Source organism: Chrysemys picta, chromosome 4 (assembly GCF_011386835.1).
Source record: "Chrysemys picta bellii isolate R12L10 chromosome 4, ASM1138683v2, whole genome shotgun sequence".
In the NCBI taxonomy this organism is placed as follows: domain Eukaryota; kingdom Metazoa; phylum Chordata; order Testudines; family Emydidae; genus Chrysemys; species Chrysemys picta.
The window spans coordinates 113,029,912-113,042,222 of record NC_088794.1 but is presented as its reverse complement, the minus strand read 5'-3'; the positions used below and the strand labels follow the sequence as shown (position 1 = coordinate 113,042,222).

The window sequence follows — 12,311 nt, the reverse complement described above, 5'->3', positions numbered from 1 at the left end:
TTTTGAAGGGCATGCGTATTGTCACAGGAGAGGTTTCGGAAGGAGACTTTCCCTGTGGGTTTGTTAATCCTGTGTCTTGAGTCTAGAATACTTCAGAAAAGAGCTTTAGTAGAAATGTGGCTGCTAATGATTTCTCTCCCCTATGGCTCCCCAGCAATTCTCAGTGAAGGAATTCTACTTGAAGATCATTCCTTGGCGCCTCTTCACCTTCAGAGTGTGTCCTGGCACTAAGGTGGGTGTGTCTCCATCCAGTTATTGTTGCCGTTCCCACCCTATCACCCCTTGTTGCTGAATAATGATCTGCCTGTTAGATCTGCTGTTGGGTTAGTGGGGTTATTTCCACTGAACAGCAGCTAGATACATGAAATCCAGGAACTCTCAAAACATCTTTCCTACCAGAGTACTGGAAATGTGTGCAAACAGGGCCAGCCATGTCTCTTCTCCTCACCCTAACATCAGGATCCTAGATATCATTCTCAATCCTCTACCACACTTCTCCTAATTGCTTTATTGGAGGAGGAAGAAGGCATCTAGTTTTGGTCCCCCTGAAGCCCATACTGTTTGAAGTGGGCTTTTAAAAGCAACATTCCAGCTGGAATCCAGACGCTAGAGGCAGTGTGCCTGTTAATTGGTTCTGTGTGGGTGTGCAGATGGGAAGATGTGTGTGCAGAAAGTGCTCTTAGTATGTGTACCACATACGCTGTGCCCTCTGCTGCACAGTGGTTTGACCCCGTCCTGCGTCTCTTTGCTGCTAGTTTTCTTACCATGGGCCTGATCCTGTGCACAAGCTGCTGACACTGGTGGTAGATGATGGGATCCAGCCCCCTGTGGAGCTCAGCTGCAAGGAGAGGAACATCTTGGCAGCCACTTTCATTCGTTCTCTGCATAAAAACATAGGTAAAAGAGGCTGGTGGGATAGATACTATGATTGGGGGATTCAGGTTGCTGCATCCCCAGGTTGCATGCATCACGGGGTGGCAGGCAGGGAGTTAGCACTTGAGGTCATTTAGTCCACTCTACTTAGTTATATAACTCTTCTAGGCATTGTAGAGTAGTCCTCTGTCTCCCCTTCTGCTTCCGATAACACTTCCAGTGAATGGATTTCATTGTCCCTGGCTTCTCATGCTCAGCAGGCTTTTCTGTCATTCCTCTGAAGGCATTTCTATGAGTGGCTGAATGTCTGAGACTAAACCACATACTGTTCCCTGGGAGTTCTGCTGTCCCTGCCTTCCATGGCAGATCACTCTGACTATAGAGCAGTCCTATGCAAATAGGGATGGGGACCCCATCCTGACACATGAGGTGTTGGCAGCTCAGATGCAATCATAAGATCACTGTTTCAGGAGGCTCAGAGACCTTTCAGGACAAAGTGAACTTCTTCCAGCGGGAGTTGCGTCAAGTGCATATGAAGAGACCTCACTCGAAGGTTACACTGAAGGTCAGCCGCCACGGCCTGCTGGAATCTGTGAGTGAGCTCGTGACAGTTCGCACCTGGGTGGACAATAGGCTGTTCCCACTTGTGCCCAGGACCCATCCCTGCGCCAGTTACTATCTAGTGAAATCCAAGTTGACACCAACTGGGGGAACAATCACAACATTTGAGCTTCTAGCTCCAGGGCATAAACTGATCACCAGCTTTGGGAAGGGAAGCAAAATTTTTTTTCTCATTTGATAGTATTACATAATTAGATATATGTTGAAAGCCTTGCACCTTCTTCTTAAGCCTCTGGCATCAGTCACTGATAGTTGCTAGGACTTAGGGGCAGTTGATCTCTCCTGGTATGGCAGTAGCAATGTCTAGGCTAAAGGGGCAGTTGATTTGTGTGTGGTAGAAAGAGCCCTGAATACTGTCAAGACAAGCTGTATTGTGACAAGCACTGCCTTCGTCCAGTGTGCTTTGTTCGGGTTTGGTAACTGTTCCTGCTTGTGGAAAGCTGTGTACCTCCCCCTTAAACTGTAAGAGCCAGTGATGCTCTGAGCCGGGAGGAGGCCCTGGCCTGGCACTGTTATTCCCTTGCACAGTTCTTTAGAAAAATATAAGAAAATCCTGACAGTTGTCCTATATCAGATGCTTACTATTCCTTGAAAAATGGGAACCCACCCTAGATATTCTGAGAATTACTGTCATGTCAGTTAGGGTAGACCAAGCCGAAGAATGTGGAACTGTGGCAATAACAGCTCCAGAGCACTGACTCACTCTGTTTGCAAAGTGTTCTGCAGAGCATTAGCAGTGAGACTTGACTCAGATTGACCTGTTGTAGTCCTTAAATGACCTTCTAAATTAGATGCAATCAGTTGCCATGACATGTTATGCCATGTGTGTTTTGGGACAGAATTGTGACAGAAATGGAAAAGACCAGGTGTGGGAGAGGGAGGACTAGTTGAGAGTCTCTTTGGTATGGTTGAAAGCGACAAAGAGTCCTGTGGCACCTTATAGACTAACAGACATATTGGAGCATAAGCTTTCATGGGTGAATACCCACTTCGTCAGAGGAATTTGATATGGTTGGTAAATTTAGATTTGGGAATATTTTCTGCAGATAGGACAGGCTGTGCATCATATGCACTGAGGCTTCGGGTATTGGTTCATTATCCAAACCATTTTTAAATCCTACAAGCATTTTCAGAGACTCCCTCTGTATACTGTTATCTTGGAAATTGCTGCAGAGCCATTAGCTGTAGCATTGCAGGCAGATAAGATCAAAGAAATTCAATGTGGGGGTGAGAAATGTAAACATTTGATGTATGAGGACAACACACATGGCAAATGCAACCAGAGAGATAAGCACTAATCAGGGGCTAGCATGATGCTCCAATTTATTTAATGATCAACTAAGTCTGTGCTCACACGGTTGCATTCAGGGCTCTCTAGGGTACAGGTTTTGCTTTAATTGGGATCAGGAATATGGGCCTACATATTTCCAGTCACTAGAAAGATTTTGTTAAAGTAAATCATTCTGTAACAGGTAAATGTAAACCAGCGACTTTTCCTTGGGCTTCTTTCTTCTACATGCTCTCTGAGGGGCTATTTTCTAAACTGGACAGATGGGCCAGAGAGAACTGAGACTTCTTTACAAATGTTGCTCCTAGCTACAGACACTTTAATAAACTCTGTTGAGTTGCTGCCTCTGGGTAGGGGAGGGGGCAGTTTTGGGGGAAGTGCTGTGAATGGGCAGTGCTTAGGCTGTTGCTATTGAGCAAACTTTGTCTTGGTCTTGAGACCAGGAGCTGTCAGATGTGGGGAACTTTTCTCTTAAATTCTGTAATGGAGAACACACCTATGGTTGAGGCTGAAGGGAAAGTGACCTGCCCAAGATTAGTTCCTGGCTCCCCACCCTGTATTCAGATTACTAGACTGGGCCCCTCCCATTCTGCTTTATTTAAGTCCTCCATGCATGGATGCTGAGCCCTGGGCAGTGGCCGCCGCTGCTAATGCTTTTCCTTTCATTCTCTCAGTCTCTGAAAGCAACACGGAATTTTTCCATTTCCGATTGGAGCAAAAACTTTGAAGTGATTTTCCAGGATGAGGAAGGTAAGTGAACTTGCTCCAGCAGAAACTTTTATGGGCTTGAGGAGAATGTGCCAGGAGCATACCGGGAGTCACTTATTGGTGTGGAATTCTGGCTGCCTTGCAACATATCCATCTGTGTCTAGATCCTTTTATAGCCTCTGTGGTCTAGATCCTTCTGTGGCCTCCATCCCTGTAGTTCTGAACAAACATTAATGAATTTAGCCTCCCAACCCTCTGTGAGGTAGGGAAGTATTCTAATCCACATTTTACAGATGGAGATATGAGGCACAGAGACTAAGTGACTTACCCAAGGCCACACATTTGAGTTTGTGGCAGAGTTGGTAACAGAACACATTATTCTTGAGTCCCTGTTCAGTGCCTTCATTACAAGATCATCCCTTAGAGTTTGTAGCTGGGCTTCCCATTGTGTCACTTGTAAATAGTGGCTGGTTTGATATTGGCCACCTGTGTGGAGAAAGGAATGTGAACGTGGTGGATCAAGAGGTTTCACTAGTCACTTGTGTATTTAAATGTGTGAAAATTAATCTCCTGCATTTCATGCTCACTTCATGGATGTGAAACCACAGGTCTGAGTGAATGGAAAATCATTCAGCAACAGGAGTCTGATATGAGCAGTTATAGGAAAATTAAGTGAACAGCCATCTCTGTACTTCTTTTCCTGTGATCCCATTCCCAGAGGCAATGCTCTGCCCATCACAGTGACTTAGAGATAATGATGCTCTAGCCAGAGAGATTATTTTGTTTTCCTGGCAGCTCTGGGTGGGAAGAAGAAATGGAAGAGAGTTGGATGTGGCCCAGAGCTGACCGGTTTTGGACTTGTTTTATCTTGTAGCTCTGGACTGGGGAGGGCCCCGCAGAGAGTGGTTTGAGCTGATCTGTAAGGCTTTATTTGACACCACCAATCAACTCTTTACCCGCTTCAGTGACAACAACCAGGCACTGGTGAGTCCTTACCTTCCTACTTCGGTGGACAGAACTTGACATGTAAGCATACCGTCAGCTAAACAGCAAACAAATCAAAACAGCCTCCTTGCCTGCCTGCTTTCCCCGGCTGCTGGCATGCCTGCCCCAAAATCCTCCTAAATTCTCTCCAAATTCTTGCTTGGATGTCCCAACATGTTGCAGAGTTAAGAGCATTGGCTCATAAGCCAGCAAGTTACACCACTAACAGGGAGCTCTAGTCTTCCAGGAACCGGGGTTGCACTACCTAAGAAGGCCTTATTGGTCACAGGATGCAGTCTGTCTGCCTATTAGAATCCCTTCCTCTTGTCATGGATGTGGCATGCATGTGGCTCATGTTGTGTCCCTGCTGGCTGTATTCTGGTTTTTAATCTCTGCTGCTGTGCTCTCCGAGTGTCACTCCTGAGACCCACAAGTGCTTTACCTTAAGCACTGGGCCAAATGAAGGAGGTCAGTCTAGAAATATGATCGTAATGGTCCCTTCTGGCCTTAAAAGCTATGAATCTATGTTCAGATTTAGGGTGCAGTTTAAAGGCTGTGAGGGCATCTTCCTGGATGCAGTGTGCAATGTGAATGCCAGGTGGGGTCATTGCTATCACTTGTGTTAACCGTGGCTGGTACTGTAGTAATTCTGATCCCTCTCGTTTGCAGGTGCATCCCAACCCTGGCCGGCCCCCACATTTACGGCTGAAGGTGTATGAGTTTGCAGGCCGCCTGGTAGGGAAGTGTCTCTATGAGTCATCTCTGGGAGGAGCTTACAAGCAGCTGGTGCGAGCTCGTTTCACCAGATCCTTTCTGGCTCAGATCATAGGACTGCGAATGCATTACAAGGTAAGGCCACACTGCCCTCTGTGCTGAGACCAGGCTGAAGTGAAACTGAACGTGATCTTGCTCCCAGCAGACCCAGAATTCCTGCTCAACCATGTATGTTAAATCCCTCCCCCCTCTCTCTTTCTCCATCTCCACCCCCTGTACCTCATCTACCTTTCTTCCTCAGTATTTTGAAACAGATGACCCAGAATTCTATAAATCCAAGGTTTGTTTCATATTGAACAATGATGTGAGTGAGATGGAGCTCGTCTTCGCTGAGGAGAAATACAACAAATTGGGGCAGCTGGAGAAGGTGAGAGGTGATGGGTGAGGGTGGGACAGTCTCCACTCCTTTCATCTGTAGTGGGAGAGGTTGGGAATTGTGTGGGATGTCCCTGCAGCAGTGGCCACAGAAGCAGAGTATCAGTAAAGTAGGAGTAGGGAGAGTTTCTTCAGGCAGGGGTTCATGCTAAAGGGATGATACTGCTCATCCTCACACATTCTTACGCTGACATCCTCGTGTGGCTTCTTGTTTCAGGTGGTTGAGCTGGTAACTGGAGGGGCTCAGGTCCTAGTAACCAATGAAAATAAAATCTTCTACCTGAATCTGCTTGCCCAATACAGACTGGCCAATCAGGTTAGAGAAGAGGTGGATCACTTCCTGAAAGGTGAGGTACTATGTGCTCCCTGCTTGGCTCTAACTCCCTGTTCTGGAGGCACTGCCACTTACTCTCTTCTCGTCTTTCAGGTCTCAATGAGCTGGTTCCTGAAAACCTCCTAGCTATTTTTGATGAGAATGAGCTTGAGGTAGGTCCTGCCGATCCTGATCCTGCCTGCCCACTCACCCTCCTTTTCAGATGAAAGTAGAGCTGGCTGGGGATGGAAAGACTCAACACTTGCAAAGTGTGTCTTCCCAAAACCTTTCCCCCTCCCCTCCATTGTGAGCATGTGTATCTGAGGGAGAAGGCACTGAGTGTCGTTTGGGGGAATCCTCCTTCTCTCACGTATGTGCTGGCTTCAGGGATAATAATGTATCATTATTGTTTATAGTCCTAATCAATGGGTATTTGAGTCATGGGTTCAGATGCTCTTAATGTCCCCTGGGGTAGTAGGAAGGCTAGCCAGACTGAATGCCGCTTAGGGCAGGTGAGATGATCTTTAGAGGACAGGGCCAGTTCCTTTAGGCCACCCTTCTACCATAATATTGAGCCCAGGGCAAGACAAAGAGGCACTGATCAATTTCTCTGCTCTCCGTTTAACATCTACGCCTAGATTCCTTGGTGCACACATCCAAGTTCCAGCTCTGAGACTCACCGCTCTGCATAATCTGTCTAATACTTCGCTTTGTACAGTGGTCATTTGGGAATCCAAACATGAGATCTTGTTTTGTGGGAAGCTGTTACCCTAGTCAATTTAGGGTACTACAAGGGGGCGCTCTCAGTAGGTGACAAGATTTTAGAATAGCAATGGGGTGCATAGGACTCTTAGTCCCCTCCTCTCAGTGTTTCCCCTATTTCCTGGTTTTGCAGCTGTTTTTTTCCCTTCCCTTAGCCTATCTTACATCCAACGGGAGAAGTTGGTACTTCATGAGATACCATCCTATCTCTTGATTGAGATCATGAGGTCTTATTAGATTTGCTTATGTCCTGAGCCCAGGACTCTGAGCATCCTGCATGCCTCTTAAGGGCACAAAGCTGACTATTGTAACCGGAATAATGGCTGGCTTCATGGGTACTTTGTGCTACTGCTTTTGTAACTGCAGGTCTTTTTCCTTTCAGCTGCTGATGTGTGGTACTGGAGACATCAGTGTCTGTGATTTTAAGGCTCATGCTGTGCTGGTGGGAGGATCCTGGCACTTCCGAGAAAAGGCAAGTGGGAAGCTTTCTTCCTCCTCCACTGAAATAGGTTGACTGTCTTCTGTGTCACTTGGGCTTCATATGGAGACTACCTGCTGAAAGCAGGAGAAGCTTCCAGAAAGAAAAACTGGAAAGAACTTGGAGAAGAGCGGAGTAGAAAAGCAAGACCTGGGCCTGGTGATATAGACACAGGAGAGCAGACTTTGCATTTGGAAAGGGAGCTTACAAAGAGGACAGAAGCCACTGAGGGCAGAATAGGGATGACTGGACTGCAGCTGCAGCAGGGGAAAGTTCAGTATTTGTATTGAGAAAAGAAAAGGCAACAGTAAGAGCATTTCAGCATTGGGCCAAGGCAAGTGTTGGGAATCTCATCAGTGAAGATGTTCAGGATGATATGCCTATTTATCAGGGATGATTTGAGGATTTTTCAGTCCATGTCCTTGTGAGATAGAAGGTTGGCAGCCAGTAGAGATTCCTGAGCAAGTGACCCTGGACTTATTCCAGGAGCATATCCCACCCTGACGAGGGGGGCACATGAGACAGTCTAGAGAAGTGATTGGAACTGCCAAAGTGTCCACGGGCTGGTCCACACTAACCCCCCAGTTCGAATTAAGATACGCAACTTCAGCTATGTGAATAACGTAGCTGAAGTCGAAGTATCTTAGTTCGAACTACAAGGTACTTACCGCGGGTCCACATGCGGCAGGCAGGCTCCCCCGTCAACTCCGCCTACTCCTCTCGCGGAGCAGGGGTACTGGTGTCGACAGCAAGCACTTCCGGGATCGATTTATCGCATCTAGACAAGACGCGATAAATCGATCCCAGAAGATCGGTTGCTTACCGCCGAACCTGGAGGTAAGTATAGACGTACCCCAAGAGGGAAACAAATTACATGAGTGACAGACGCTAGAACTGTTCCCCCTTCCAACCTGCCAAGGCACCAGAGGATGTGGGAGAGCAAAATATTAGCCTAATGCAGGAAGCAGATACGGATTTTTATCTTAAACCTTAATTAGCTTTCCCATTCAGCATTTCCAATCAGGGCTTTGGAGCTGTGCTCCGGCTCCGCTCCAGGCAAAAACCTGCAGCTCCACTGCTCTGGAGCTGCTCTGCGCTCCAGCTCCAGGCTCTGCTCCAAAGCCCTGTTTCCAATAGAGAGGAGCACCTATGCTGTGGGAGATGGATGAGACATTCCTAGTGTAATAGAGGTGGGTGGTGGCAACAAGGGGTAAAGGTGGCTGGTGAGAATTGACTATGCAATTGTTCCTTTTCTGGTTTGCCCTCATAATAGGGGTGGCTGTGGCAGCTGGTAGAGCTACTTTCTTGCAAGACATTTTGCCTGCTCTTCTTTTTCTGATAACCTGCCATTGTACTTGTGTGACCCTGCTTCCCTGACCTGGCTCTGCCATTACTGGTCCCTCTCAGGTCATGAGGTGGTTTTGGACCGTGGTCTCCAGTTTCACGCAGGAGGAACTGGCCCGGCTGTTGCAGTTCACAACTGGTTCCTCTCAGCTGCCTCCGGGAGGGTTTGCTGCACTCTGTCCATCTTTCCAGATCATCGCAGCTCCAACCCATAGTACTTTGCCGACAGCCCACACCTGGTGAGTGCCTTGGCCATTGAACTCCCTGCAGCATGCATGTGGGATTAGACTATGTGCTTCTGAGTGGTGAGTACTTCATGTAGTGGCATGCCTTGTGGTGAGCTGCCAACACTGCATGCCAGGTGTGTGGGCCTCTCTGAACTGTGAGCTGCTGGTAGTAAGCATGTGGTTGGCAACCTGTATATAATGGGTGACAGTGTGTGGTGGACACCATGTCATCCCACCCGAGGGCAGTGAGCAGCTGGAGGTGTCTGTGGTGGACATTCCCCCACTGCACGAGTGGTGCGTATTAATTATTTTTCTTTTTTCAGTTTTAACCAGCTGTGCCTCCCTACTTATGACTCCTATGAAGAAGTGCACAAGATGCTGCAGCTGGCCATCAGTGAAGGATGTGAGGGCTTTGGCATGCTGTGATTCCCTTCCCCATCCCAGCTTCCTGGCTCTTCAGGGCAAGGCGTAGCTCCAGTCCACTGCTCATTCTTCCCTTCACAGAGCAATGGAGATAGAGCACAGACTCTGTGCAAAGAGGAATGTCATGTGGTCTTTCCGTGTCAAGAGTACATCGCCAAGAGCATGCCTCATGCCATCCCCTCACTCCCATCTCAGTTCAGAGTGGTACGGCAAAAGAACTGTGGTACTTTTGTCAGGGTAGTATGGCACTGGGATTTCCCAGGACTCTGTGCATCTGTCCCTCTGGGAGGAGAGAGAGCCTGTGAGCAGGAGTTGGTGTGGCACAGGAGGAGGTCTATGTAGCAGCCAGTACTGTAGCTGTTTTGGGCAAGGACCAGCTTGAAGCTCTGTTGGAGATCTGGCATGTGGGAAGCCGTAACACCTTTCCATGCTTTGGCCCAAGTCCTTCTGCTGATGCTCCCCCTATAGCTTATGTAACTCCCCCTGTATTGCATGTCTCTGAAGGGCACAGGCTTGTTTTCCCATTCAGTACCTGACCCATTAGGGCTTCCAGTTCTCTTCCTTTCACTTGCACTGGAAGCTGCCGTTTCTTGCCCTTGCTGGAGAGGAGGGAGAGCAGCATCTGCTAGAGAGAGCAACCCAAAGGAACACACTCTTGTTAGAGCACAAGGACCGGCCCTGGCAGTGACACTGTACTACTTCCGCCAAGGGCTGGCAGAAGGAGCGTCCTTCTGTACTGACAGTGGCTGGTACAGGCCTCTGCTACTAAGCTGGAAGAGGAGATTCTCCTCCAGTGAATGTTTCTGATAGTGGTCCTAAAGTTGCACAGGAAGCTGTCCCACACCCCTTGCCTTCCTTTCCCTTCCTCAGGAGAGGGGATGGGTATGAGTGTGTGAGCCCTCAATGCTGAGCACAAATGCCTCTCCAACATTCACCTTCATGGCACGTATGTAGTAAGTGATTGGCCAGCAGGCAGCTACTACAGTGTGCATTGGGCTTCTGTTTGTACAGAATTACAGTTGGGGTGATGGTATTGGACAGAACCCAATACCTCAGCCCCTGACATTCCACAGGGTCTTGGCTTCTACCTCTATCACATGGCAGCAGGAGGTACTGCCTGAAGTATGCTGGAAGAAGAGGAGAGTGTTTCCCAAAGGGGTGTTGGTGCTTGGAGAGCAGCTGGCCTTCTCTCTTCCCAATCCTCTGCTGTTCTCTTCCTGAGCACTGTTCCTTGCTGTTCTTTCTAGTGTTGCAGGCTTTCCAGCGTACAGGGTACTAAACTGGATCATCTCCCAAACAGACACTGAGTAGCCCACGAGGTGGCATATTGCACTAACCATTGTCCAGATTACAGTTTGGGAGACAGTATGAGCAGCAAATTTATAACTACCAGGTTCTGTTACCTCTGACTGTCTGCTCAGCTCCTCCCATCCCAGCGAAGTAAAGGGGTGAGGAGTCAAGGATCCAAGTTGGTAAACTTTCCAGTTTCAACGGTGAGGCCAAAATCTGAACAGATCATTGCACTCCCAATTTGCCCCTAAAGTGCATCTCTTCAGATCAAGAGTGGACGCACATTGGTGAGTGGTTGGTGTGTGAGAAGAACCTGCACTGCCTGTGCTGAATGCAGTCACTGGAACGAGGAAGATTCAGGATCCTGGGTTGGGATTTCAATCTAGCATCTCTCCTAAGAGCTAATTTTAGAAAAATAGATAAAATAAAAAATGGTGCCATCACCCTCAGTCCCTTCATTCTGCTGTAGCTGCCCTGAACTGGGCAGGACTTGTGAGGTATGGCTTTTAAGATGGCTCTTCACTGTTCCAATACAACTTACTAAATAAATTAGGAATCTTGGGAAACATTATAGAAAAATGTCTTTTTTATCAAAGCAGTGTCTTAATCGTTCTTAGGGAGAGTTTGCATCACATCTCTACAGAAATATAAGCCATTGTGGTGCCCAAACCAGCTGGAACACCAAGCATTGCCATGGCTCATCGGGATTTCTCAGTCTTGTGGATTAATTCCCTCTCGGGCACTGAAGTGCTGGGAGACAGCCTGCTAAATAGCTGGTGCAGTTCCTCCCTGACTGATCACTTTAGCAGTGGCTACTTTGTCCCTTTTTTAAAACAGGCTCCCTTTTTGTAAGGTTCTGACCCCCTCTGGGGTTCCAACTTATTTGCACTCGGGATGGCTTTTATGGTCAGTGCAGTTGGGGCTCTTGTATGTTCACCCATTCACTGCTGTCCCTAGGGACCAAAAGAAGGTGGCAGTGTTGCTCCGCCCAACTCCTGTTGGTTGGGGAGGTGCAGTGTGGTGCTGTTCCCTCATTGCAGTCTTACGTCTTGTTCTTTGGCCTGGCAAGGGCCTTTCGAACCTTGTGGTTATAGGCTGATTCTGCCGATGACATCTTCCTCAGGAATCCTCTCCCTCCTTCTCTAGAGCTGGACTGTTTCCACATTGAGGACTGAGTGGCTGAACACCGAGTAGCTTCATCTGCTTGAAACAGCTCCCTAATCCTCACTGCGGTACAGCCAGCGCCCCTCGCCTCTCTGCAGTTATACAGATGCCAAGGATTTTCTTTCAACACAAGTGCAGTCAGAACTGTGGTGGATGCTGTTAGTTCTTATTTGATAACCTTTCTTTATTGTTTCCATAAGCTGTTAGCTGGTCCCATTTCCCCTAGGGCTCCACCACTTCAGTGGTAGAGCATCTTTGTCCTTAAATCTCTTCCTTCCTCTTCCCAACACACCCACCTTATATGCTGCCCTTACAATAACACCAGTCTGGGGGCAAGGTACGGAATGCACTGTGGTCACCTGTACTGTATTTTTTTCTGCTGCAGAGGCTCCTTATTTTAGTTGGTCCCTTAAATATTCCCACCTAATTGAGGCGCTTCAGTAGAAAGTTTTTGGTGCATGGTACTATCTCAGACCGATTCCTCACTCTGGAGCTGCCGTGGACCTCACAGGGCCTGGCCTCTGCCTGTATCTGAGAGTCATGTTGCATGTTTTAGAAACCAGGGACTAAGAGAGAGAGGCCAGGCCCCAGTTCTAGCTGGCAAGTTCCAAGTGGAGTTCAGCAGGTTCTGGAAGCCCATGGATTTTGTAAATAGTTTGTATAATAAATAAAATATTTTAAAAATGC

General features: G+C 47.9%; 2 protein-coding genes across 10 annotated transcripts in view; one reads left to right on the top strand and one right to left on the bottom strand.

The window, feature by feature from the left end:
• The window catches only part of BBOF1 (basal body orientation factor 1), a 1,057,902-nt gene that overhangs the window by 411,623 nt on the left and 633,968 nt on the right, over positions 1 to 12,311 (bottom strand). The gene's annotated exons all lie outside the window — the stretch shown is intronic.
• The window catches only part of AREL1 (apoptosis resistant E3 ubiquitin protein ligase 1), a 27,062-nt gene extending 14,751 nt beyond the window's left edge, over positions 1 to 12,311 (top strand). For 6 of the 8 annotated variants that reach the window (XM_065593357.1, XM_005301589.5, XM_065593356.1 and 3 more), the window contains 12 exons: positions 155 to 232; positions 756 to 897; positions 1,344 to 1,465; positions 3,457 to 3,532; positions 4,365 to 4,474; positions 5,144 to 5,323; positions 5,490 to 5,615; positions 5,841 to 5,970; positions 6,051 to 6,109; positions 7,081 to 7,170; positions 8,584 to 8,759; positions 9,071 to 12,311. In XM_065593357.1, the coding sequence (XP_065449429.1) occupies positions 155 to 232; positions 756 to 897; positions 1,344 to 1,465; positions 3,457 to 3,532; positions 4,365 to 4,474; positions 5,144 to 5,323; positions 5,490 to 5,615; positions 5,841 to 5,970; positions 6,051 to 6,109; positions 7,081 to 7,170; positions 8,584 to 8,759; positions 9,071 to 9,173 (1,392 nt within the window). In that variant the 3' untranslated portion in view covers positions 9,174 to 12,311. The remainder of the gene's footprint in view (positions 1 to 154; positions 233 to 755; positions 898 to 1,343; positions 1,466 to 3,456; positions 3,533 to 4,364; positions 4,475 to 5,143; positions 5,324 to 5,489; positions 5,616 to 5,840; positions 5,971 to 6,050; positions 6,110 to 7,080; positions 7,171 to 8,583; positions 8,760 to 9,070) is intronic. The other 2 variants (XM_065593355.1, XM_042858524.2) reach the window with 1 other exon arrangement.